The sequence below is a fragment of the Scyliorhinus torazame genome, chromosome 17 (genome assembly GCF_047496885.1).
Source record: "Scyliorhinus torazame isolate Kashiwa2021f chromosome 17, sScyTor2.1, whole genome shotgun sequence".
NCBI lineage: Eukaryota > Metazoa > Chordata > Chondrichthyes > Carcharhiniformes > Scyliorhinidae > Scyliorhinus > Scyliorhinus torazame.
Window position 1 is genome coordinate 1,299,976 of NC_092723.1, and position 27,858 is coordinate 1,327,833.

A 27,858-nucleotide genomic window follows, 5' to 3' on the forward strand; every position below is an offset into this window, starting at 1 on the left:
TGGGATCGAACCCGGGTCCTCGGCGCCATGAGGCAGTAGTGCTAACTGCTGCACCACCCTTTTTTTTTTTTAGGCTGTAAAACATTTCGGGATACCCCCAATTTGCACAATTTGCCAGATAAATGAATGCAAGTTCTTCCTTTACTAAACTGGAAATGAATTTAAAATGAGATCCCATTGCAAGCATTGTTTGCAAGTTTTCTAATTTACAGCTTTAGGTGGTGATTAGATAGAGGAAAATGGAGCTCAATTTATTTCATAAAAACTCAACAATTCTAAAAGTTACAACATAACGACATTCACAATCATGAATGGCACCATTGTTAGTGTGGACATACTTATTAAGCATATAATATATATATATATATATATATATTAAAAAGTAATCAATATTTTACATTCTCAGAAATTTTCACCGACAGTTAACAGTTCTCGAGGTTGGGAAGAAAGTGTATGTTACTGGGTTGGCAGGGGGGGTGCCATGTGCAGGTTTGGGGGCTGAATTTGCCACGGCTCATGTCCTTGGTTTGTTTGCAGCAGATGGTAGAGTTGCTTCAGGTGAGTCACAATATTGTCTTTAATATCTGGGGTTGAGATCTGCAGCCGAATACTGCCACTGTCAAAAGAACGTGTGAATTCACCATTGAACATCTCGTAAATCATCCGTGCAACAACGGGGACAACCTGAAAAAAAATCAGGAAATAAAATCACAATTAGATTTTTATAATAATAATAATAATAATAACAATCTTTATTAGCATCACAGTAACACTGTAATGAAGTTACTGTGAGAATCCCCTAGTCGCCACACTCTGCCGCCTGTTCGGGTACGCAGAGGGAAAATTCAGAATGTCCAATTCACCGAACAGCACATCTTTGGACTGTGGGAGGAAACCGGAGCACCCGGAGAAAACCCACGCAGACACGGGGAGGATGTGCAGACTCCGCACAGACAGTGACCCAAGCCGGGAATCGAACCTGTGACCCTGGGGCTGTGAAGCAACTGTGCTAACCATTGTGCTACCATGATGGAGAAGAAAAGCATGTTACTGTTAGTTAAAGATAATTGTAGCTTTAAAAAATTCCAAAGGCAACCCTTGGTCACGTGCAATCTTCCAGCTGCTCGCACTGAGGAGGTTAAGAGAGTAATATTGTGGGAACATTGTCACCCACCACCCAGAGTTGGAATATTTCTGTCGCTCGGTCAATATCCCAGAATTTATCAACAGGGGCAGCACGGTGGCGAGCCCCGCAGCCTCACAGCACGGTGGCGAGCCCCACAGCCTCATAGCACCAAAGACACTTGGGTGGTGGTGTTGATATTGTGCTTTCACCCAGTGTCTGCGTGGGTTTCCTCCAGGTGCTCCGGTTTCCTCCTGCAGTCCAAAGATGTGCAGGTTAGGTGGGGTTCGAGGATAGGGCAGGGCGAGTGGGCCTAGGTAGGGTGCTCTTTCAGAGGGTTAGTGCAGACGTGATGGGCTGAATGGCCTCCTTCTGCACTGTAGGGATTCTACTCTATTCCAACATTACCTTTGACTGCCACACCCAAAGACCCACCACAATCAAGGTAACCAGGAACGGACAGTCAATGTGACCTTGCCTATGTTGCCCGGATCCTTGATGAACAATAAATAGATGCAGTGAACTGATGAAGCCACTGGTCCACGAACGATAGCAGAGCTGCTCTTGGTGACGGTGAAGATAAAAGCCATTGGCCAAGATAAATGGACAATAGTGTTTACCATATCAATAACAAACAATAGCAAAAAGATAGTTTGCGGTTTAATTAGGGTGCTTCTAATGTATTTTCTTTTAAATCAGGAAATTTAACCATCCCTTGTCCCGAGATGGTTCTAAGTTATGGATTTTTAACAAAATGAAGTAGAATGAAAATTCTGAAAGCACTGGTAAACATCCTGGGCTGGATTCGCTGTCCCGGGACTTCAGACTTCACATCTTAAATGTAAAGTTTCACTTTATCACTTGAAACATTATAAATCAACAACTAAAAAGATGATTATTAAATTTATTTAACTGAAGTTTAAAGATTAAAATCCAAGTTCTGGACTGTAACAATGCAGTGTTATTCAGTTCTCAATTTTAGACTTCAATAAAAAGGAGACCAAGGGAATTTACTGATCACTCGACTGCCCAATGAGAATCTGGCTAAATGCTCAACACATCTTAAACACATACATTGATAATTAAATCAGCTTTGTAACCAAATGGTGTATTTCAGACTCTTTTTTAAAATTTACACCACAGAGTAATGTGACCAGAAACATGGCCACTAATTTATATTGATGCAAAACTCGGAAATCTGTTACCTGCACCATGATGAGTTTTCTTTCCTTTGGTTTGCCATCGGGCCACTCTTCTCCAAAACACAGGTAAATCTCAAATGGGGGGACTTTATTACTTTGTCCTCTTTGAAGATCAATCAGATCTGTAATTAAAAATTATGGGCAGATGTGTAGGGTGAAGGCAGTTTAAAGGGACGGTCAGCAATCTTTTTTCAATTGTTATTAATAACATTGGAGACAGGCAACAATTTCAGTTTTTGTCCAACTGATTTTCAAAATGAGTGCAGCCATGAGTGAGAGAGCACAATATTGAAGGATAGAATCAGAGGCAAAAGAAAAATGGTTCTCATTCTTCATTCCCAACCTTTCCTATATTTTCACCCCATATCTTCAAACACAGCTTCCTGGAGCTGATGATGGAACCAAGGAACCACCAGCTCACACCTCTCTCATCTAGAACAAGAACAGCAATAAAATGCTGAAAGAGGAAAGCACAGGGCTGGACACCTTTGGCAGCATCAAATACTTATTGCCACAAGGGAATTCATACTTTGCTATGCGTTCAATACATCCCTTAACTTACATAACTTACAAAAGAGTTACTGAAACTCACCACTTAAGAAAGTCTCCAAACAAAAGAGTTTGACTTTCTTCTGTCGCTCTATCACATGTGGGTTGGAGGTTCCATTCGCACAGGGTCCAGACCAGTACACCTTACACTGACACAGGCGAATGGCATAGATTGCGTGGCCATTCACTTCCAGAATCAGCCCTCGATCCATCACATCCAGCAGGCGGTTTGTGAAGAGACGCTGCTTCTCGTTTGAGATATGGTCTGTTCCTGGAAATTTCACTTGTTCAAGGGAAACTGGACCAAATAACTCCTCCTGGTTTGGCATCGGACCCAGGTCCCCATAAAATAGGCGGCACCCCTGCGGATTGCTGACGTTTAGGGCTGGTCCCAGTTCTTTGCCTCTGTACTGGAACTGAATCTCCAGGTCTGTCACTATTGAGGGCAAAATATGAATCAATCTTTTAAAGTTCATAAGGAAACAATATATTTATATAATTTGAAGGACAATTGAATTCTTATCCATAATGAAGTGCATGGATAAATATTTAATTTCTCTAAAAGCATATTAATTTCACTGAAAGTTTTTGGCATCAATTCCCATCAACCTTTGTTTATTTCTTGCACTGAGGGAAGCAAATATTTTATTCTCAGTCAGAAGCAAGTTACACATTCGCCAATAAACTGCCCTCAGTGCAGACCAAAGGTCAGCGTCCCACACGGGGCAGCGCGAGTGAGGAGACACCAAGGAGACCCCCCCCCCCGCCAAGAGACCTTTCCACTCCCATGAGAGCAGCCACTCCCAACTCTCCATGTGACCCCCCCAACCACCTCCCCAACCCTCCCTTCACCGCGCCCCCCCCTCACCCCCCACCACCACCACTGTGAACCACGCCCGTGGCTAACAAAGCCCTCTCTGTGTCTTCTCAGGAAAACTGCGGGAGAGGACCCAAACTGGCGGGAGGTGCCGGACTGAAGAATCCTCACCTCCTTCGAGGAACAGGCCCTGGAGGTGACTGGTGTGGCCGAGGACAGAGCGGTCACCCACGCAGAGGCCCCACCCGGAGGACGTGCCAAAGCCTTGCTGACTGACCCATCCCTCCCACTAACCACATGTCCATTCTCCCGCAGATTCTCCAGCCATTGGCACCAGCCCATCCCGGCCCATCCAGATTCCCATGAGACCACCTCGGAGGAGAGCTCCAAGAATGTGACCTTTATAGTCGCAGCACAGCTGTCACCCCACCCTCCGCCAGCGCAGATACACGCACCTCGGTGGGGCATGTTTGTGGAGGGGCTTCTGGGGCACAATCTGGTGAGCACCACACAGTTGCTGATGTAGGTAAGGTGGAGGCAGGAACCCCCCCGGGCGAGGCAGCAGTGGGAGGGCTGCCGGATCCCAGAACCCACCTGGGTCCCAGCCTGATGCTGAGCCTCTGGAACAGGGTCACCCGGAGCTGATGGAGACGATAGGGAGCGGTCGGGACATTCAGAGGGAGATGTCAGCGTCACTCCAGCAGATCCATAGCCATTTGGAGCAGTCCCAGGGGCGATGGGTGCAGGAGATCTCACCGGCAAAGCATGGCATCAAGGCCAACACTGCGAGGGTGGTGACCGCAGTGGGGAGCCTGGTGCACGATGTCGGCACCATGAGTGAAGGTGTCCAAGGCTTTGTGCAGTCGGTGACGGCCATGGCTGAGGGTCTCGGCAGAATGTCTGCCTCACTGGGGGATGTGACCCAGTACCAGGTCGATCTTGATGAGGTTCTGCGGGACACATCCCGTTCTCAGATGGGAATGGCCGAGGCCCTGCGGAGCTAGTCCCAGTCACTGAGGAGCAATGCCAAGGGCATCGACACCTTGCTGCAGACCATGGGGAATCGCCAGGGCTGGCAGAGCCAGATGATGCAGGGGCAGCCGGGGCTCGAACCAGCTGCCCCCTGTCCCCAGGGAACCCCCAGGGCCCCATGGGCACCGACCAGGAGGGGGTGCCAACCTGCACCCGTCTGACAGGGCGGCGAAGGTGGCCACCAGCTCACCCGAGTTCCACCCCTCGGATGATGCTGCAGGACAGGGGGGCACGGCAGTGTCTGTGCCGCTGCCAAGTGAGCCAGGGCCTTCTGCCCCAGAGCCCCCAGAGGACGCTCGCCAGGGGCATCAAAGGCCACGGGACGAGGTAGGCAGCTGGCTGCCTCCACCTCAGATGTACATCCTGGGGAAACACCGAGACGTAGTGGTAGAGCTAGGAGGGCCAGGCACATCGAGGATCACTGAGGGCATTGGGGAGAGGGGATTGTAAAACTCAATAAGCACCTTTGTCCACAACCATTATGATGCTCTTGTCACCTTCCTCCGCAATGCAGGCTGACCTATGAACCCTTGGCCCATCTCTCCAGGCATCTCCCCCTCCGCAAGGCACTCACCCACCCTCCGGCTGGGGACATGTCTCCGGGGCTGTGTCCCATGCCGCCTCCCGCAGTGTCCAGGCATCATGGTCTGATTGGGATGCGAGGCAATGACACCCACATGCTACAAGGCCCACCCACCCTCGGGAATCCACTGGTGTTATGTGAAGTGCTCACTTACCCACGATTGACAATTCCCGATCAGCGATAGCCTTCAGCCACACAGCCAGAGGCCTCGGCAGTCGGTGGGGGTTATGGGTGGTCGGTGGGGCAGACGGGTAGCGACAAGGGATGCCCCCGGAATGGATACACATAATCCAGCGGTTGGCAAGGTGGTGCTGTGAGAGGGTGCCCCACCCCTTCAGCGCCTCTGCCCCCATGGCAACCCATCTCAGCCGAGAACAGGGGCAGCAAGCCCAGCACCCCCGGGCTCTTTGCCTGTGAGCAAAAATGGCTGCTCACCTCCTCGGCTCCCTACATGGTCCCTTCCGCCAGGTTCACGTTTTTCAAAAGGAGTCCGAATCGGCGCCAGCGGGAGTACTCGCTGGGGAGGCCGGGGAATGACAGGAGGCCGCTCGCTGGGGAGGCCGGGGAATGACAGGAGGACGATGGATAAGGGTGGCTCCCGTTAATTGTATGGAAATGGGGCTTGAGTGGTGATAATTGGTTTCTCGCCTCGCTACAGCGAGATCCCGATTTCCCCCAAGGGAGCGGGCCGGCTGAATCGCAAATGGCGCGGTTCCCATTTGTGGCCTCTTCCCGCCATTCATCGGTCTCGTTACAGTTGAGAGCGCGTAACGAAGGGCAGCACGGTGGTGCAGTGGTTAGCACTGCTGCCTCAAGGCGCCAAGGTCCCAGGTTCAATCCCAGCTCTGGGTCACTGTCCGTGAGGAGTTTGCACATTCTCCCCGTGTTTGCGTGGGTTTCACCCCCACAACCCAAAGATGTGTAGGTGGATTGGCCACGCTAAATTACCCCTTAATTGGAAAAAATGAATTGGCTACTGTAAATTTATTAAAAAAGAGAGAGCGTAACGAGGCCAGAGAATCCCGCTCGGTGTGTTATATATAAGCAAGTCTTCCTATGCGGACATGGTGTTAAATATTAATGGCCAATTTGAGTTTTAACATTTTAAGCAATATGACAAAAATGCAATTAACTGCGACTGAGTTGAAGCCGAGCTTGGGCGTAGTTGTGGAGAGCAACAGAATGTTTTGCTTACTGGGCAGAGAGCTGATCCAGGTTTCTGGAGAGCTGAATATGTCTGCTGGTAAGAATGGATCAGCCTGCATCTGTTCTCGCTCAGTCTTTATCCACTCACTGGGAGAACAGCTGGTCACATTTGCCGGGGGCATCGGAGAATCTGCGAGGTTCAAGTTCCACAGTTAAGAATAAATTACTAAATAACAAATCTTTATTATCACAATTACATTAACACTGCAATGAAGTTACTGTGAACCTAAACCAGCCGTATAGTCATCATTGCTGATTAATCAAAGATCTTTGCCTAATAAATGATTTTTGGCATTGTTTGGTTATATCGTCCACAATCATGTAACTACTGTTCAATTTAAACACATGTTTTAGTGAGGAGCCAAAGGAAATTAGTATTAGTGACAAAATGGTTTTGGGGAAATTAATGGGATTGAAGGTGGACAAATTTCCAGGGCCGGATAATGCTCATCCCAGAGTACTTAAGGAAATGGCCCTAGAAATAGTAGCTCCATTGGTGGTCAAAGGTCCTTGGATTCTGGAATAGTTCCTACAGATTAGAGGATAGTGAATGTAACCCGCTATTCAAAAAGAGAAGTAGAGAGAAAACAGTGAACTATAGACCAGTGAACCTAACACCGGTAGTGGGGAAGTTGCTGGAGTCCATTATCAAGGATTTCATAGCACAGCATTTGAAAGCAATGGTGTAATCAGACACAGTCAGCATGGATTTACAAAAGGAAAGTCACGCTTGACAAATCCATTAGAATTCTTTAAAGATGGAACTAGTAGAGTTGACCAGGGAGAACCGGTGGATGTGGTTTATTTAGACTTTCAGAAGGCTTTTGACAAGGTCTCGCATTGCAGATTACTGTGTAAAATTAAAGCACATGGGATTGCAGGTAGTGTCTTGAGATGGATAGAAAGCGGGTTAACAGACGGGAAGCAAAAAGTTGAAATAAATGGATCTTTTTCCGATTGGCAGGCAGTGACCAGTGGGGTACCACAGGGATCTGTGCTGGGACCCCAACTGTTCACATTATATATTAATGATTTAGACGAGGGAACTAAAATGTATTATCTCCAAATTCACAGATGATACAAAGTTGGGTGGGAGGGTGAGCTGTGAGGAGGATGCAGAGATGCTTCAGCGGGATTTGGACAGGCTGAGTGAGTGGGCAAATGCATGGCAGCTGCAGTATAATGAGGATAAATGTGAGGTTATCCGCTTCGGTAGCAAAAATAGGAAAGATTATTTGAATGGGTGTAAATTGAGAGAGGTGGATACTCAGTGAGACCTTGGTGTCCTCGTGTATCAGTCACTGAAAGTAACCGCGCAGGTACAGCCGGCAGGAAAGAAGGCAAAATGGTCTGTTGGCCTTCATAGCGAGAGGATTTGAGTATAGGAATAGAGATGTTTTACTGCAATTGTATCGGGCATTGCTGAGGCCACACCGGGAGTATTGTGGGCAGTTTTGGTGTCCTTATCTGAGGAAGGATGTTCTTGCTATGGAGGGGGAGCAGAGAAGGTTTACCAGGCTGATTCCTGGGATGGCGGGACTGTCATATGAGGAGAGACTAAGTCGGTTAGGATTATATTCATTAGAGTTTAGAAGAGTGAGAGGGGATCGCATAGAAATTGATAAAATCTTAACAGGATTAGACAGGGTAGATTCAGAAAGAATGTTCCCGATAGAATAGAACATTACAGCGCAGTACAGGCCCTTCGGCCCTCGATGTTGCGCCGACCTGTGAAACCACTCTAAAGCCCATCTACACTATTCCCTTAATGTCCATATGTCTATCCAATGACCATTTGAATGCCCTTAGTGTTGGCGAGTCCACTACTGTTGCAGGCAGGGCATTCCACGCCCTTACTACTCTGAGTAAAGAACCTACCTCTGACATCGGTCCTATATCTATCTCCCCTCAATTTAAAGCTATGTCCCCTCGTGCTAGACATCACCGTCCGAGGAAAAAGGCACTCACTGTCCACCCTATCCAATCCTCTGATCATTTTGTATGCCTCAATTAAGTCACCTCTTAACCTTCTTTTCTCTAACGAAAACAGCCTCAAGTCCCTCAACCTTTCCTCATAAGATTTTCCCTCCATACCAGGCAACATTCTGGTAAATCTCCTCTGCACCCTTTCCAATGCTTCCACATCCTTCCTATAATGCGGTGACCAGAATTGCACGCAATACTCCAAATGCGGCCGCACCAGAGTTTTGTACAGCTGCAACATGACCTCATGGCTCCGAAACTCAATCCCTCTACCAATAAAAGCTAACACACCATACACCTTCTTAACAACCCTCTCAACCTGGGTGGCAACTTTCAGGGATCTATGTACATGGACACCGAGATCTCTCTGCTCATCCACACTGCCAAGAATCTTACCATTAGCCCACTACTCTCTGTCTTCCTGTTATTCCTTCCAAAATGAATCACCTCACACTTTTCAACATTAAACTCCATTTGCCACCTCTCAGCCCAGCGCTGCAGCTTATCTATGTCCCTCTGTAACTTGTAACATCCTTCTGCACTGTCCACAACTCCACCGACTTTAGTGTCATCTGCAAATTTACTCACCTATCCTTCTACGCCCTCCTCCAGGTCATTTATAAAAATGACAATGGTGGGGGAGTCCAAAACTAGGGGTCACAGTTTGAGGATGAGGGGGTAAATATTTTAGGACTGAGGTGAAATCAGAGAGCGGTGAATCTGTGGAATTCGCTCCCACAGAAAGTAGTTGAGGCCAAAACGTTGTGTAATTTCAAGAAGAAATCAGATACAGCTCTTGGGGCTAAAGGGATCGAGGGATATGGGGGGGAAGGTGGGATCAGGGTATTGAACTTGATGATCAGCCATCATCATAATGAATGGTGGAGCAGGCTCGAAGGGCCGAATGGCCTACTCCTGCTTCTATTTTTTAATGTTTCTATTTTTTGTAAAACAAATCATCTGAAAAGTGGATGTTGCCGCTCTTTTTCCCACCAAGGCAGCAATGGTGGGTGCCTGGTCAGCACTCAGAAATCATAGAAGAATCATAGAATCATAGAAGTTTACAGCATGGAAACAGGCCCTTCGGCCCAACCAGTCCATGCCGCCCAGTTTTTACCATTAAGCTAGTCCCAGTTGCCCGCACTTGGCCCATAACCCTCTATACCCATCTTACCCATGTAACTATCTAAATGCTTTTTAAAAGACACAATTGTACCCGCCTCTACTACTACCTCTGGCAGCCCATTCCAGACACTCACTACCCTCTGAGTGAAGAAATTGCCCCTCTGAATCTCTCCCCTCTCACCTTAAACCTATGCCCTCTAGTTTTAGACTCCCCTACCTTTGGGAAAAGATGTTGACTATCTACCTCATCTATGCCCCTCATTATTTTATCGACCTCTATAAGATCACCCCTAAGCCTCCTACGCTCCAGGGAAAAAAGTCCCAGTCTATCCAGCCTCTCCTTATAACTCAAACCATCAAGTCCCGGCAACATCCTAGTAAATCTTTTCTGCACTCTTTCTAGTTTAATAATATCCTTTCTATAATAGGGTGACCAGAACTGCACACAGTATTCCAAGTGTGGCCATACCAATGTCTTGTACAACTTCAACAAGACGTCCCAACTCAATGGTTAAGATACTGAACCAGACGTGGAACAAAGAACAATGACAAAGAACAAAGATTAATACAGCACAGAACAGGCCATTCGGTCCTCCGGTCATGATACCACCTTTGGCCAAAACCCTAAAGAACAAAGTAACATTTTTTTAAAGTTTTAATGCAATATAAGAAATAGGGCATGGTTATTGTATAAACAAACTTTATTAACACAAAAAACAAACAATATTTTAACTTCACTTCAATTCTAACACTGTCAGATTACATGCAGTTCCTTAACCTTAACACATTAGTTCCCATTGAATTACACGCCCAATAAACATACAGCTCTCATTCCACTAACATAGACAGGCAAAGATGACACTTGTATTTGGAAAACAATTCTCTGCTGTAAGTTCCTTTCAAACCCTTTTTGAAAATCTGTAATCTGGAGCAGCGTCCTTCATGACCTATATGGGTGACCTCCACAGCTTTCTCTCGGTAACGGTTTAAAACAGCATTTCCTCTCTCTCTCTTGAAGCTCCACACCCCCTGAGGTGGTCAGACTAGAATCTATTCTCGTTATCTTGGCTGATTGCCGCTCCCGTTTATACAAAAGAGCAGAGCTATGCCGTTCATATGCAATAACCTTTCACTGAGGGACAAATATGTCATCAGATTGATGGGCTGATGGCTGGTCAAACAAGGTTGTCCTGAATGACAATGGGTCTTGAGAAGATCATCCTGGCTGCACTGGGACACCCTGTGTAGTCCCACTAACGAGGTTAAGCCTGAATGAGACAAGGTAACACGGGCAGCATGGTAGCACAAGTGGATAGCACTGTGGCTTCACAGCTCCAGGGTCCCAGGTTTGATTCCCCGCTGGGTCACTGTCCGTGCGGAGTCTGCACGTTCTCCGTGTCTGCGTGGGTTTCCTCCGGTCCGGTTTCCTCCCACAGTCCAAAGACATGCAGGTTAGGTGGATTGGCCGTGATAAATTGCCCTTAGTGACCACAAAGGTTAGGAGAGGTTATTGGGTTATGGGGATAGGGTAGAAGTGAGGGCTGAGGTGGTTCGGTGCAGACTCGATGGGCTGAATGACCTCCTTCTGCACCGTATGTTCTATGTTCTAACTGTGAGCGGACAGCTCGGACTCTGCTGCAAACAATCTTTTTAACCCCTAAATTGCCTCCTCCACCTTGGACCCCATTTCTGGACCTAAGATCCCAATATGTCCCGACCATGATAAGCAACCATATTATAAAATAATTGATTATGTGGCAACCTAGAAAACTATTTACTATTGTGTAGAGCAGGCTTGGAATCATCTGCAAGTCATGATTATGTCTAAATGTCGTATTAGTGCTGCAAGGGTGGCACAGTGTTTAGCACTGCTGCCTCACAGCTCCAGGGTCCCAGGTTCGATTCCGGCTTGGTCACTGTCTGTCCGGAGTTTGCACGTCCTCCCAGTGTCTGCGTGGGTTTCCTCCGGGTGCTCCGGTTTCCTCCCACAGTCCAAAGATGTGCAGGTTAGGTGGATTGGCCATGATAAATTGTCCCTCAGTGTCCAACGATGTGTGGGCCTAGGAAGGGTGCTCCTTCAGAGACTCAATGCAGACTTTATTGCCGAATGACCTCCTTCTGCACTGTAGGGATTTTATAGGGCAGGATTCTCCGCACCCAGACGCTGAAATTGTATCTGGTGCTAAGGAGGAGAATCCATTCCATGCATGGAATCTGGACCGGCGCTGGTTCCTCGATTCTCTGGCCCCCGACAAGCGGCGTACTTTTGACGCCAGGTTTTCTGCTGTGAAAGGCCACAGTTTTCACAACGGCGTGGGGGCCTAGTTCCTGAAACGGAGAATCCAGCCCATGGATTTTAAGTAAAGTTGCATTAGAATAAAATGTTGAGAATTTCACAGTCACTACACAATGTAATTTATGTGGAAAAATTATTTCTTAAAACATTAACTCTGTATAACTGAATGGAGTGGAGACGCCGGCGTTGGACTGGGGTGGGCACAGTACGAAGTCTTACAACACCAGGTTAAAGTCCAACAGGTTTGTTTCGATATCACTAGCTTTCGGAGCACAGCGACCTGAGGAAGGAGCCGTGCTCAGAAAGCTAGTGATTCAAAACAAACCTGTTGGACTTTAACCTGGTGTTGTAAGACTTCTAACTGAATGGAGTGATAGCTACAACGTAGAATGTTGGATTCTTCATTGGATGTTCAAAATTCGATCCCTCGTTACTGCTCAATCTGGGAAGGGAAGATGAAGTCATCAAGATATTCTTGGCTTTGCTTCTTAAGGGTATCTACATTAGCTGAAATGAAGCTGTTAGTGCAGCTGACAAAGAGATTCCCATCCCACAGTTCATGGCAACATGCCTGTCTCGAGTCCAAAGGTTGTCTGTTCAAAGGCAGACACATCAGTCGGAGAGAATGCTGCACTTTGTATCTGAATGACAGCTAATCCCTGAAACAGAGGTCTGTCCACCCCTTCAGCTGGCCGAAAAATTTGGTTACACTACTCAGATGTACAACACAGGGGGTCCTCCTCAGTGTCCCGGCCAATATTTATCCCTCTACGTTTCAGCACTTTCTGCTGCACCACCTTCTGTTACATGGAATTACATAGAATTAACAGTGCAGAATGAGGCCATTCGGCCCATCGAGTCTGCACTTGGAAAGAACACCCTACTTAAGGCCCACCTCCACCCTATCCGCGTAACCCAATAAAGCTGCCTCCACTGTGCTCAGACCAATGAGTGAAGGTTGCTGAAATATACCCACAAGGAAATGGACTGGGATTGTGCAGGTCCATTTCACACTGGGATTGTGCAGGTCCATTTCACACTGGGATTGTGCAGGTCCATTTCACACTGGGATTGTGCAGGTCCATTTCACACTGGGATTGTGCAGGTCCATTTCACACTGGATGCTGACAGCCCCATAAAACACCAACTGGACTGATTCCAAATCCAGTTTAGAGAGATTTTTTTATTTTAAGACTTATTTTATTGCATGATCTTAATAATTAAAACAAGAGCATAGGTTATGGATCAATTCGCACTTGGGTTCACTCACCATTCAAATTGAGAAACGGAAAGCTCTCTTGCATCTGTGCATAAAAAGAAAAATAAGTCATCCTCCTTTTAAAAAGCCACAAGTGACCCAAAATCAATATTTCTAGAAATGGAGAGCAGTTTATTGCTGAAGAGCGAGAATCTACTTGGCCTTGTTCAATGGGTCTAGAACACACTTGGCTAAAAGTGATGGAAGCAGATTCAATAACAGCGAATTCCCTTTTGAAAAAGCACTTTAAGAAGAACCTTTGTGGGACTATAGGAAAATAGGAGGGGATATGAAAATAGACGTTGAATAGCCTCTTTCTCAGCTATAGTCTGAATATAGTTGACTGCATTAATTTCTTTAGAAGAGATATTGATTCCATTTTTCCTAACAATCAAAGATTGATTGTCACTGGATAAAATTGCATTGGTTGGCATCATAAATGTTATTGTCACCGCACAACACCTGCTGCCATTCAACCAGCTGAAAATACACAGGCCGACACAACACAGCTAACAAGCCAGGGCGATTTGAAGACTAATTTCAGCTTCAGATACCGTCATTAAAAACTTTTACTCTCAACATTCATTTATAATTTAACACACTCTGGCATCAGAAATCAAAACTAAATCATCTCCCCTTTGGAGAAATAGTCATAGTCACGCAAGCCAAGATATATCAGCAGGTGATTTGAACATCAGGCCAAGTTGCATAGTGGACATTTCCCTCTTTCACATCCCCTTTCCAACTGGGATTCTTACACAGCAATAGGGAGCAAGAATCCAACCCAATTTATTGCCCCCTCTCCCCATTCTGAGGCCTACAACCAGCAAGGTCAACTGTAATGTCACTACAACTTCACCGAGCAACTTAAACATAGACAATGACTGGAGCTGGGGGACGCTGCATTGTATGACTTAGTTTTACACCTAATGGTGACCTCACCTACCAAATCATCAGGGTTTCCAGACTGAATTTATTGTAGTAGCCTTAACATGTTGAAAATTCATGTTTCAAAGTTTTCCCACTCACTTTAACTTCAGGCTGAGAGGAGCTCAAGTCATCTTCCTCTTCATCTTCCAAATCAATATCATTTTCTTCCCACGGCACAGATCCTATAAAATACATACGGATTTTGATTTGATTTGATTTATTGTCACATGTACCGAAGGACAGTGAAAAGTATTTTTCTGGACTTCCGGGTGCGGCGATGACCAGCTGAGTCGCACGTTTCGGCAGCTCCCGGTGAAACGGACTTTTGGGCTCTTGATAGGAGCCCCAACGGCAATTTTGACGGCTAAAAGCACTGAGCGGTAAACCAGAAGGGAATCCCCCCTGGATACTGATGAAAAAATGAGGAGAAAGTGGCCGGATTGCAGTGGATCCTTTAGAACAGCAGCAAGGAAGGCAAGCAAAAACCAAGATGGCGTCGGAAGGTGGCAGTTTAACATGGGGCCCTGAACAACAAGAGTTCTTGAAATGCTGTGTGGAAGAGCTCAAAAAGGAAATGAAGAAAGAGCTGTTGGCCCCGATACTACAGGCGATCGAAGGGCTAAAGGAGGAACAAAAGACCCAGGAGCGGGAGCTTCAGGTCGTGAAGGCAAAGGCAGAAGAGAATGAGGACGACATACAGGGCCTGGTGGTGAAGACGGAGATGCATGAGGCACATCAGAAACGATGTGTGGAAAGGTTGGAGGCACTGGAAAACAACGTAAGGAGGAACAACCTGAGGATTCTTGGTCTTCCTGAAGGTGCGGAGGGAGCGGACGTCGGGGCATATGTGAGCACGATGCTGCACTCGTTAATGGGAGCGGAGGCCCCGGCGGGTCCGTTGGAGGTGGAGGGAGCATACCGAGTGATGGCGCGAGGACCGAGAGCAGGAGAAATTCCCAGAGCCATAGTGGTGAGATTCCTCCGTTTTAAGGATAGAGAAATGGTCCTTAGATGGGCAAAGAAAACTCGGAGCAGTAAATGGGAGAACGCGGTGATCCGCGTTTATCAAGACTGGAGTGCGGAGGTGGCGAGAAGGAGGGCGAGCTTTAATCGGGCCAAGGCGGTGCTTCATAAAAAGAAGATAAAATTTGGAATGCTGCAACCGGCAAGACTGTGGGTCACATATCGAGGAAGGCACCACTACTTTGAGACGGCGGATGAAGCATGGACTTTTATTGTGGAAGAAAAACTGGAATGAGCGGGTTATTAAAAAGAACGTTTGAACAAAGTGGTGGGGCGAATGTGGGGGGCAAAGAGGGGGGTTAAAAAGGGGGGAAAGAGGAGTTTTATGTACTAATCCTGCGATGTGGTAACTTTTCTCTCTTCCACAGGTGGTGATGGGGGGAGGAGGGGAGGTGGAGGAGATGGGGCGTTGGCCATTGGGGGCGGGGCCAAGGGAGAAGCGCGGGCTTGGTTCCCGCGCTATGATAATCATGGCGGGAATAGAGAAGCAGGAAGGAGGGGGCGTCGCACGGTGCGAGCCGAGGTCACGGGGGGAAGCCGAGGTCGGCCAGAGTTTGCTGACTTCTGGGAGCAACATGGGGGGAGTAATTACGCTAGCGGGGGATCTAGCGGGGGGGGTGAGGGGGGAATTACTGGGTTGCTGCTGCTGGGGAGAGGGGGGAGCTGGTATGGGAGGGGATGGGCGGGGGGGCACCACCTGGGGGTGATACAGCTGCGTGGGAATCGGGTGAGGAGGTGGAAAAAGGGGATGGCTAATCGACAAGGGGGGGGTAGGAAGCCCCCCAACCCGGCTGATCACGTGGAACGTGAGAGGGCTGAACGGGCCGATAAAGAGGGCACGGGTACTCGCACACCTTAAGAAACTTAAGGCAGATGTGGTTATGTTACAGGAAACGCACCTGAAACTGATAGACCAGGTTAGGCTACGCAAAGGATGGGTGGGGCAGGTGTTCCATTCGGGGCTAGATGCGATAAACAGGGGGGTGGCTATATTAGTGGGGAAGCGGGTAATGTTCGAGGCAAAGACTATAGTGGCGGATAACGGGGGCAGATACGTGATGGTGAGTGGCAAACTACAGGGGGAGACGGTGGTTTTGGTAAACGTATATGCCCCGAACTGGGATGATGCCAATTTTATGAGGCGGATGCTAGGACGCATTCCGGACCTAGAGATGGGAAAGCTGATAATGGGGGGAGATTTTAATACGGTGTTGGAACCAGGGCTGGATAGGTCGAAGTCCAGGACTGGAAGGAGGCCAGCAGCAGCCAAGGTACTTAAAGATTTTATGGAGCAGATGGGAGGTGTAGACCCGTGGAGATTTAGCAGACCTAGGAGTAAGGAGTTCTCGTTTTTCTCCTATGTCCATAAAGTCTACTCGCAAATAGACTTTTTTGTGCTGGGTAGGGCATTGATCCCGAAGGTGAGGGGAACGGAGTATACGGCTATAGCCATTTCGGATCACGCTCCACACTGGGTGGACTTGGAGATAGGGGAGGAAACAGGAGGGCACCCACCCTGGAGAATGGACATGGGACTAATGGCAGATGAGGGGGTGTGTCTAAGGGTGAGGGGGTGCATTGAAAAGTACTTGGAACTCAATGATAATGGGGAGGTCCAGGTGGGAGTGGTCTGGGAGGCGCTGAAGGCGGTGGTTAGAGGGGAGCTGATATCAATAAGGGCACATAAAGGGAAGCAGGAGAGTAAGGAACGGGAGCGGTTGCTGCAAGAACTTTTGAGGGTGGACAGACAATATGCGGAAGCACCGGAGGAGGGACTGTACAGGGAAAGGCAAAGGCTACATGTAGAATTTGACTTGCTGACTACGGGCACTGCAGAGGCACAATGGAGGAAGGCACAGGGTGTACAGTACGAATATGGGGAGAAGGCGAGCAGGTTGCTGGCACACCAATTGAGGAAAAGGGGAGCAGCGAGGGAAATAGGGGGAGTGAGGGATGAGGAAGGAGAGATGGAGCGGGGAGCGGAGAGAGTGAATGGAGTGTTCAAGACATTTTATAAAAAATTATATGAAGCTCAACCCCCGGACGGGAGGGAGAGAATGATGGGCTTTTTGGATCGGCTGGAATTTCCCAAGGTGGAAGAGCAGGAAAGGGTGGGACTGGGAGCACAGATCGAGGTAGAAGAAGTGGTGAAAGGAATTAGGAGCATGCAGGCGGGAAAGGCCCCGGGACCGGATGGATTCCCAGTCGAATTCTATAGAAAATATGTGGACTTGCTCGCCCCGGTATTGACGAGGACCTTTAATGAGGCAAAGGAAAGGGGACAACTGCCCCCGACTATGTCTGAAGCAACGATATCGCTTCTCTTAAAGAAGGAAAAGGACCCGCTACAATGCGGGTCCTATAGACCTATTTCCCTCCTAAATGTAGATGCCAAGATCCCTGCCAAGGTAATGGCAATGAGAGTAGAGGAATGTGTCCCGGGGGTGGTCCACGAGGACCAAACTGGGTTTGTGAAGGGGAGACAGCTGAACACGAATATACGGAGGCTGTTAGGGATAATGATCACCAGAGGGGGAAACGGCGATGGATGCCGAGAAAGCATTTGATAGAGTGGAGTGGGATTATTTGTGGTTGAGGAGATTTGGTTTTGGAGAGGGGTATGTTAGATGGGTGCAGCTGTTGTATAGGGCCCCGATGGCGAGCGTGGTCACGAATGGACGGGGATCTGCATATTTTCGGCTCCATAGAGGGACAAGGCAGGGATGCCCTCTGTCCCCATTATTGTTTGCACTGGCGATTGAGCCCCTGGCGATAGCGTTGAGGGGTTCCAAGAAGTGGAGGGGAGTACTTAGAGGAGGAGAAGAACACCGGGTATCTTTGTATGCGGACGATTTGTTACTATATGTGGCAGACCCGGCGGAGGGGATGCCAGAAATAATGCGGATACTTGGGGAGTTTGGGGATTTTTCAGGGTATAAATTGAACATGGGGAAAAATGAGTTATTTGTGGTGCATCCAGGGGAGCAGAGTAGAGAAATAGAGGACCTACCGTTGAGGAAGGTAACAAGGGACTTTCGTTACCTGGGGATCCAGATAGCCAAGAATTGGGGCACATTGCATAGGTTAAATTTAACGCGGTTGGTGGAACAAATGGAGGAGGATTTCAAGAGATGGGATATGGTATCCCTGTCACTGGCAGGGAGGGTGCAGGCGGTTAAGATGGTGGTCCTCCCGAGATTCCTCTTTGTGTTTCAGTGCCTCCCGGTGGTGATCACGAAGGCTTTTTTTAAAAGGATCGAAAAGAGCATCATGGGTTTTGTGTGGGCCGGGAAGACCCCGAGAGTGAGGAAGGGATTCTTACAGCGTAGCAGGGATAGGGGGAGGCTGGCACTACCGAGCCTAAGTGAGTATTATTGGGCCGCTAATATTTCAATGGTGAGTAAGTGGATGGGAGAGGAGGAGGGAGCGGCGTGGAAGAGATTAGAGAGGGCGTCCTGTAGGGGGACTAGCCTACAGGCTATGGTGGCAGCCCCATTGCTGTTCTCACCGAGGAACTACACCACAAGCCCGGTGGTGGTGGCTACACTGAAGATTTGGGGACAGTGGAGACGGCATAGGGGAAAGACTGGAGCCTTGGGGGGGTCCCCGATAAGAAACAACCATAGGTTTGCCCCAGGGGGAATGGATGGGGGATATGGAATGTGGCAAAGAGCAGGAATAACGCAACTGAAAGATCTGTTTGTGGATGGGAAGTTCGCGAGTCTGGGAGCGCTGACCGAGAAATATGGGTTGCCCCAAGGGAATGCATTCAGGTATATGCAACTGAGGGCTTTTGCGAGGCAACAGGTGAGGGAATTCCTGCAGCTCCCGACACAAGAGGTGCAGGACAGAGTGATCTCAAAGACATGGGTGGGGGGTGGTAAGGTGTCAGATATATATCGGGAAATGAGGGACGAAGGGGAGACTATGGTAGATGAACTAAAAGGGAAATGGGAAGAAGAGCTGGGGGAGGAGATCGAGGAGGGGCTGTGGGCAGATGCCCTAAGCAGGGTAAACTCGTCGTCCTCGTGTGCCAGGCTAAGCCTGATTCAGTTTAAGGTATTACACAGGGCGCATATGACTGGAGCACGGCTCAGTAAATTTTTTGGGGTGGAGGATAGGTGTGCGAGGTGCTCGAGAAGCCCAGCGAATCATACCCATATGTTTTGGTCATGCCCGGCACTACAGGGGTTTTGGATGGGGGTGACAAAGGTGCTTTCAAAAGTAGTGGGGGTCCGGGTCGAACCAAGCTGGGGGTTGGCTATATTTGGGGTTGCACAAGAGCCGGGAGTGCAGGAGGCGAGAGAGGCCGATGTTTTGGCCTTTGCGTCCCTAGTAGCCCGGCGTAGGATATTGCTAATGTGGAAAGAAGCCAAGCCCCCGGGGGTGGAGACCTGGATAAATGACATGGCAGGGTTTATAAAGCTGGAACGGATTAAGTTCGTTCTAAGGGGGTCGGCTCAAGGGTTCACCAGGCGGTGGCAACCGTTCGTCGAATACCTCGCAGAAAGATAGATGGCATGGAAAAAAGGCAGCAGCAGCCCAGGATCGGGGATGGGAGGGGAGATTGGGGGGGGGGGGGGGGGTGAGAGGAACCAGAAGGACTCTCAGGGTTGTTAATATATACTGTAAAATATGTATAGGTCGTTGCGACAGATAACTATATATTGGACTGTTAAATTATATTTTTGGAGTGTGTTACTTGTGATAAGGCAGTTGCCAATTAGGGTTAGTTTTCATTTTTGTTATTTATTATTTATTCATTTTCTGTTTATAAAATAGGTCATTGTTATTTGTGTTGTTCTAATATTGTGTAAAGGATGCACAATGTACTGTGTTGGTTGACCAAAAATTTTCAATAAAATATATTAATTAAAAAAAAGTATTTTTCTGCGGCCGAGGGAACGTACACAGTCCGTACATAGTAGACACAAGAATAATCAACAGAGAACATTGACAAATGGTACATCGACAAACAGTGATTGGTTACAGTGAGGAACAAGGGGCCAAACAAAGCAAATACATGAGCAAGAGCAGCATAGGGAGCGTGAATAGTGTTGTTACAGGGAACAGATCAGTCCGAGGGGGAGTCGTTGAGGAGTCTTGTAGCTGTGGGGAAGAAGCTGTTCCCATGTCTGGATGTGCGGGTCTTCAGGCTTCTGTACCTTCTGCCTGATGGAAGGGTCTGGAAGAGGGCAAAGCTTGGGTGGGAGGGGTCTGTGATAATGCTGTCTGCCTTCCTGAGGCAGCGGGAGGTGTAGACAGAATCAATGGGAGGATGGCAAGCTTGTGTGATGCGTTGGGCTGAGTTCACCACACTTAGCTGTTTCTTGCGATCTCGGGCCGAGCAGTTGCCATACCAGGCTGTGATGCAGCCGGATAGGATGCTCTCTATTGCTCATCTATAGAAGTTTGTGAGAGTCGATGCAGACATGCTGAATTTCTTCTTGACTGTTACATCAACGTGAGTGGACCAGGACAGACTGTTGGTGATGGTGACCCCCAGGAACCATGTTAGATTCTGATTTACTAAAAATAAATCAATGGTCTTAAAGAGGTCAAAAAATCTAGTTGCACCTTTACTACATCGAAGTGAAAGGTAATTTGAGCAGTGATCCTGGCAGCAGCCTCATGCGTTGGAGAACTTTCACACTGTCAACTACATTTCACACAAGGATCATTTTTAACAGAAAATAAATACATTTATTTATTTGATTGTTTAAGTCCCAAAACTATTTTGGCTCTAATCACTTTCCACATCTGCTCACTGCCATCATTCCCAATGTTTTTACTGCCTCAGATTTATTGTGGAGGTGCTCGGATATCTGGTATGGTTTTGGACTCTGCCACAGTCTCTAATCCTCAGCCACTGACTCCATCCTGCTCTCTGGTCACGAAGGCTACAGCGTGAATCACCCGCTACCTACGGGAACCGGAGGAGAGCTTCTGATCAAAATCCTCTCCAGCACAAAGAGTGCCTATTTCACCCCTACAAGCCCACACCCCTGCCTTTGCTAACTGCTGTTGAACCACCGACACCAATAACTTTGCTATCTCAAGACTTGACTATTCTTGTGCTTTCCTGGTCAGCCTCCTTGAAGAACTAATTCAGAAATTCTGCTGCCCTCACTCCAAATGTGATGATTGATTTACTTCTGACAATGCCTCAGTTTTAAAATTCATACCCTCGAGTTAAAATCGTTCCATGGCCTTGCCCCCGAACATATCATTTCTCTCCACTCCGCCAATTCTGGTCCTTGCACATGTTCAATTGTCTTCACTCCATGACTGGCAGCAAGGTCTACAGTCGCCTTACCCTCAGCCTCCCCAACCCCCACCCTCCGCCTCCCCAACCCCCCACCCTCCGAGTCCCCAACCCCCCACCTCCCCAACCCCCACCCTCCGCCTCCCCAACCCCACCCTCCGCCTCCCCAACCCCCACCCTCCCCAACCCCCCACCCTCCGCCTCCCCAACCCCCCACCCTCCGCCTCCCCAACCCCCCACCCTCCCGCCTCCCCAATCCCCCACCCTCAGCCTCCCCAATCCCCCACCCTCAGCCTCCCCAATCCCCCACCCTCAGCCTCCCCAACCCCCACCCTCAGCCTCCCCAATCCCCCACCCTCCGCCTCCCCAATCCCCACCCTCCCCAACCCCCCATCCTCCGCGTCCCCAACCCCCCACCCTCCCAACCCCCACCCTCCGCCTCCCCAACCCCCCACCCTCCGCCTCCCCAATCCCCCACCCTTCCCTACCCCCCACCCTCAGCCTCCCCAACCCCCCAACCTCCTCCCCAACCCCCCCAACCTTCCCAACCCCCCACCCTCAGCCTACCCAATCCCCCACCCTCCCCTATCCCCACCCTCCCCTATCCCCCACCCTCCCCTATCCCCCACCCTCAGTCTCCCCAATCCCCCACCCTCAGTCTCCCCAATCCCCCACCCTCAGTCTCCCCAATCCCCCACCCTCCCCAACCCCCCACCCTCCCCAACCCCCCACCCTCCCCAACCCCCACCCTCCCCAACCCCCACCCTCCGCCTCCCCAACCCCCCACCCTCCCCAACCCCCCACCCTCCGCCTCCCCAATCCCCCACCCTCCCCAATCCCCCACCCTCCCCAACCCCCACCCTCAGCCTCCCCAATCCCCCACCCTCAGCCTCCCCAATCCCCCCACCCTCAGCCTCCCCAATCCCCCCACCCTCCGCCTCCCCAACCCCCCAACCTCCTCCCCAACCCTCCCAACCCCCCACCCTCAGCCTACCCAATCCCCCACCCTCCCCTATCCCCCACCCTCCCCTATCCCCCACCCTCCCCTATCCCCCACCCTCCCCTATCCCCCACCCTCCCCTATCCCCCACCCTCCCCTATCCCCCACCCTCCCCTATCCCCCACCCTCCCCTATTCCCCACCCTCCCCTATTCCCCACCCTCCCCTATTCCCCACCCTCAGTCTCCCCAACCCCCCACCCTCCCCAACCCCCCACCGTCCCCAACCCCCACCCTCCCCAAACCCCCACCCTCCCAAACCCCCACCCTCCGCCTCCCCAACCCCCTCACCCTCCCCAATCCCCCACCCTCCCCAACCCCCCACCGTCCCCAACCACCCACCCTCAGCCTCCCCAATCCCCCACCCTCCGCCTCCCGCAACCCCCCACCCTCCTCCTCCCCAACCCCCCACCCTCCTCCTCCCCAACCCCCCACCCTCCTCCTCCCCAACCCCCCACCCTCCTCCTCCCAACCCCCCACCCTCCTCCTCCCCAACCCCCCACCCTCCTCCCCAAACCCCCAGCCTTCCCAACCCCCCACCCCCAGCCTTCCCAACCCCCCACCCCCAGCCTTCCCAACCCCCCCACCCCCAGCCTCCCCAATCCCCCACCCTCAGCCTCCCCAATCCCCCACCCTCAGCCTCCCCAATCCCCCACCCTCAGCCTCCCCAATCCCCCACCCTCAGCCTCCCCAATCCCCCACCCTCAGCCTCCCCAATCCCCCACCCTCAGCCTCCCCAATCCCCCACCCTCAGCCTCCCCAATCCCCCACCCTCAGCCTCCCCAATCCCCCACCCTCAGCCTCCCCAATCCCCCACCCTCAGCCTCCCCAATCCCCCACCCTCAGCCTCCCCAATCCCCCACCCTCAGCCTCCCCAATCCCCCACCCTCAGCCTCCCCAATCCCCACCCTCAGCCTCCCCAATCCCCCACCCTCAGCCTCCCCAATCCCCCACCCTCAGCCTCCCCAATCCCCCACCCTCAGCCTCCCCAATCCCCCACCCTCAGCCTCCCCAATCCCCCACCCTCAGCCTCCCCAATCCCCCACCCTCAGCCTCCCCAATCCCCCACCCTCAGCCTCCCCAATCCCCCACCCTCAGCCTCCCCAATCCCCCACCCTCAGCCCCCCCAATCCCCCACCCTCAGCCTCCCCCCCCCCCCGCCCTCCCCAATTCCCACCCTACATTTCCCTATCTTTAATTCTCATCTTGCAAATTGTTCCTTCAAACATCTGGCCAGCTGTCCTCATATCTCCATGCAGCTAAGTCAAATTTTATTTGATAGTACTCGTATGAAGTGCCTTGGGACATTTAACTGGATACTGCAGTAATGGGCATTATAGAAATACAAGTTTACAAGTTCATTATTCAAGTAAAATTCCAAACCAATAACTATCTTACTGCCTGTGTGCCAACAAGGACAACCAGGATGTCCTACCTGGATTGCTGTGTGTACCACCGCTCTGTGGGATATCACATACTTCGTAAATCTTTAGAGGATTCATTGGAACCTCTTTGGTGCCGTCATAATTAGGTTAAATTCACGACTTTTGTTGAGTGCACATCGAAGTTGTGCTTTCCATTTGGCTGGGTCTGGCTCATCAACCCCTTCCTGGTACTTTCCCGTTTCTACTGCCCACGCCTATAGACAAAATACATTGCAATCAAAACTCATGGGATCCTACTTTGTAGATTTAAACTAGCTCAGTGTTTGATCCTAAAATAAAAGCAAAATATAGCAAATGCTAGAAAACTAAACAAAAACAGAAAATGCTGGGAAAACGCAGCAGGTGGCAGCAGCTGTGGAAAGAGAGAAAAATAGAGTTAACCTTTCGGCTCCATCTTCAGAATCAAAAGGTTAGCTCGATTTCATTTCTCCACAGATGCTGCCCCCTGCTGGATTTTTCCAGCAGTTTCCGATTTAATTTCAGTGTTTGACCTGATCGCACATATTACCTTGAGCCAACTCACAAAAACAATTTAAAATTTACCGTATTGCCAATGAAGCTGATCACTCCAAGTACATCTGACCTGAAATGCCAGTCCGGGGGTGGGGGGGGGGGGGGGGGGGGGGGGAGCTTACCATATATCACAGTCTTCATTTGCATATTAAAATGGACCCACTGCCTGAAACCAGCAACTTGACAACCCCGTGGATAGATCGCCAAAATTAACAATGGGCACAGCACTGGCATTAATGGGGCAGTAGATTTGTCAATCCCACCAGGTCATTCATACCCTACTGATTTCAGCCAGTTACAAACAATCCCATTGTTGGTTTAGAGAACCAATCTCATTCCATGTAGCGATTAAATATATAAGATCGTCCCACAGACAAGTGGAGCATATTTTTAGTCTTGGTTTTAAAAAACGTTTTCTTTGCCTGTGCATTCAATGTCATTATAATCTAGAGGAGATAAGCTCCAGGCTTTTCGAGTGGGAGCATAAAGGTGACAGAAGTGAATTGCTACCTCCTTTTGAAATCACTCAACTAGGTTTGATATGGTGGATCTGTTCATGGTCAGGTCACAAAACCAGTAAAATACATCCCAGAATTTCTACAGTGCAGACCCCGTCTTTTACCAACTCTCTGAGTAAGCATTATGACTTGTGCCATTTTCCTGCCTTTTCCCATAATCATTAAATTATTTAAATAAAATCAATTTACATGTCTTCTTTATAATAAATTATGATTATAATAAAACGCAGTAAAATCTTGGCCTCACCTTAAAGATTGTGTTTTCTTCCTCTTGAGGGGGGCTGTGGCGAGTTGCATGTTTCCACGGGATTTGGAAACGCTTATTTTCCCGATGGAGCCAAACTAGACCTGGAAAAGGCCACTGTCCACTTGGGCCACTAGCCAAGGTTTCAACCGCACCCTCCTAGGATGCATCGCCATTATCTGAAGCAAAAGGTCTTTGTTAGTGACAACGTTAAACAAAATGGCCATGTAGAAAACTTAGATCTACAGGATGCTTTCGAAAATACGGATTTGTAAATGACCTGCTTAAACCTCATGGATAACTCGTGCTCACATAACTTAGTTATTGGGCATCTTTCACTGAATTCTTCATCAATAAACATCGCTGGGTTCAACAGATGAATCGTGAAAAACATATTTTAAAAATTACCTTTATGGAAGCATAGAAAATATGCAGGAGGAGGCCATTCATTATCGTGGCTGATCATCAAGTTCAATATCCTGATCCTGCCTTCCCACCATATCCCTTGTCTTTTAGCCCCAAGAGCTGTATCTAATTCCTTCTTGAAATTACACAACATTTTGGCCTCAACTTCTTTCTGTGGGAGTGAATTCCATAGATTCACCGTTCTCTGGGTGAAGAAATTTCTCCTCACCTCAGTCCTAAAAGGTTTACCCCTTATCCTCAAACTATGACCCCTAGTTCTGGACTCCCCCACCATCGGGAACATTCTTTCTGACTCTGCCCTGTCTAATCCGGTTAGAATTTTGTACATTTCTATGAGATCCCCTCTCACTCTTCTAAACTCCAATGAATATAATCCTAACCGATTAAGTCTTTCCTCATAGGATTCCTCATCCCAGGAATCAGCCTGGTAAACCTTCGCTGCTCTCCCTCCATAGCAAGAACATCCTTCCTCGGATAAGGACACCAAAACTGCCCACAATACTCCAGGTGTGGCCTCACCAATGCCCGATACAATTGCAGTAAAACATCTCTATTCTGATACTCAAATCCTCTCGCTAAGAAGGCCAACATACAATTTGCCTTCTTTACTGCCTGCTGTACCTGCACGCTTACCCAACTTTGTATCATCTGCAAATTTAGAGATAATATATTTAGTTCCCTCGTCCAAATCATTAATATATAATGTGAACAGTTGGGGTCCTATCACAGATTCCTGTGGTACCCCACTAGTCACTGCCTGCCAATCGGAAAAGACCCATTATCTCCAAATTTTTGCTTCCAGTCGGCTAACCAGCTTGCTATCCATCTCAATCCACTACCCGTAATCCCATGAGCTTTAACTTTACATATTAATCTGTATGTGAGACTTTGTCAAAAGCCTTCTGAAAGTATAAATAAACCACATCCTAAACCATGTCCACTAGTTCTCCCTGGTCAACTCTAATTAATAATCTTTATTGGCACAAGTAGGCTTACATTAACACTGCAAGGAAGTTACTTTGAAAAGTCCCTAGTCGCCACACTCCGGCGCCTGTTCGGGTACACTGAGGGAGAATTCAGAATGTCCAATTCACCTAACAGCACGTCTTTCGGGACTTGTGGAGCACCCGGAGGAAACGCGGAGAACATGCAGACTCCGCACAGACAGTGACCCGAGCGGGTAATCGAACCTGGGACCCTGGCGCTGTGAAGCTACAGTGCTAACCACTGTGCTACCTTGCCGCCCATTGTTACATCTTCAAACAATTCTAGTAGATTTGTAAAGCATGATTTTCCTTTTATAAATCCATGCTGACTTTGTCTGATTATACCACTGCTTTGCGATGAATGCTGTGCTATGAAATCCTTGATAATGGACTTTAGCAACTTCCTTACTACTGCCGATGTTAGGCTCAGTGGTCTTTTGTTCCTAGTTTTCTCTCTCCCTCCCTTTTTGAATAGCGGGGTTACATTTGCTACCCTCCAATCTGTAGGAACCATTCCAGAGTCCAAAGAATTTTGGAAAATTACCACCAATAAATTTACTTGGACCATTTCCATAAGTACTCTGGTTGAAGATTATCAGGCCCTTGAGATTTATCAGTCTTCAATCCCACTAATTTCCCCAACACCATTTCTCTACTTTACTAATTTCCTTCAGCTCCTCACTAAAACTTGTGTTTCTCAGGACTTCCGGTAAATTATTCATCTCTTCCTTTGTGAAGACAGAAGCAAAAGTACAAATTTAGTTCCTCAGCCATTTCCTTGTTCCCGGTTATGAATTCCCCCGTTTCTGACTGTAAGGGTCCTATAATCGTTTTTAATCAATCTCTTTCTCTTTATATACCTATAGAAACTTTTATAGCCACGTTTTATGTTCCCCACCAGTTTACTTTCAAATTGTACTTTCCTCTTCTTAATCAATCCCTTGGTCTGCCTTTGCTGAATTTTAAACTGTTCCCAATCCTCAGCTCTATTGTTTTTCTTGCTAATTTATATTGCCTCTTCTTTGAACCTAATACTATCTCTAATTTCCCTTGTAAGCCATGGTTTGGTTACAGTTGCCTTTCTACTCTTGCGCCAAATAGGAATAAACAGCGTTTGGAGTTCACTTATTCGTTCCTGGAATGCTGCCATTGCCTGTCCACTGTCCTTCCTTTCAGTAATGTCTCCCAGTCTATCATAGCCAGCTCACGCCTCATACCATCATAGTTACCTTTATTGAGATTCAGGACCCTGATCTCAGAATCAACTACCTCACTATCCACCTTGATAAAGAATTCTGCCATATTATGGTCACTCATCCCCAAGGGTTCTCTCGCA

General features: G+C 48.8%; 1 protein-coding gene across 1 annotated transcript in view; it reads right to left on the reverse strand.

Annotated features, from left to right (window-relative positions):
- The window catches only part of LOC140393618 (interferon regulatory factor 6-like), a 26,322-nt gene extending 1,035 nt beyond the window's left edge, over nucleotides 1-25,287 (reverse strand). Inside the window, 10 exon segments of the mRNA XM_072479890.1 lie at nucleotides 1-684; nucleotides 2,329-2,447; nucleotides 2,918-3,310; nucleotides 6,502-6,642; nucleotides 13,187-13,220; nucleotides 14,204-14,286; nucleotides 23,826-23,918; nucleotides 23,921-24,029; nucleotides 25,114-25,220; nucleotides 25,223-25,287. The exon segment at nucleotides 1-684 is cut by the window's left edge and continues 1,035 nt beyond it. Of these exon segments, the coding sequence (XP_072335991.1) occupies nucleotides 457-684; nucleotides 2,329-2,447; nucleotides 2,918-3,310; nucleotides 6,502-6,642; nucleotides 13,187-13,220; nucleotides 14,204-14,286; nucleotides 23,826-23,918; nucleotides 23,921-24,029; nucleotides 25,114-25,220; nucleotides 25,223-25,286 (1,371 nt within the window). The 5' untranslated portion in view covers nucleotide 25,287 and the 3' untranslated portion in view covers nucleotides 1-456.
- Between the last annotated feature and the right edge of the window lie 2,571 nt (nucleotides 25,288-27,858).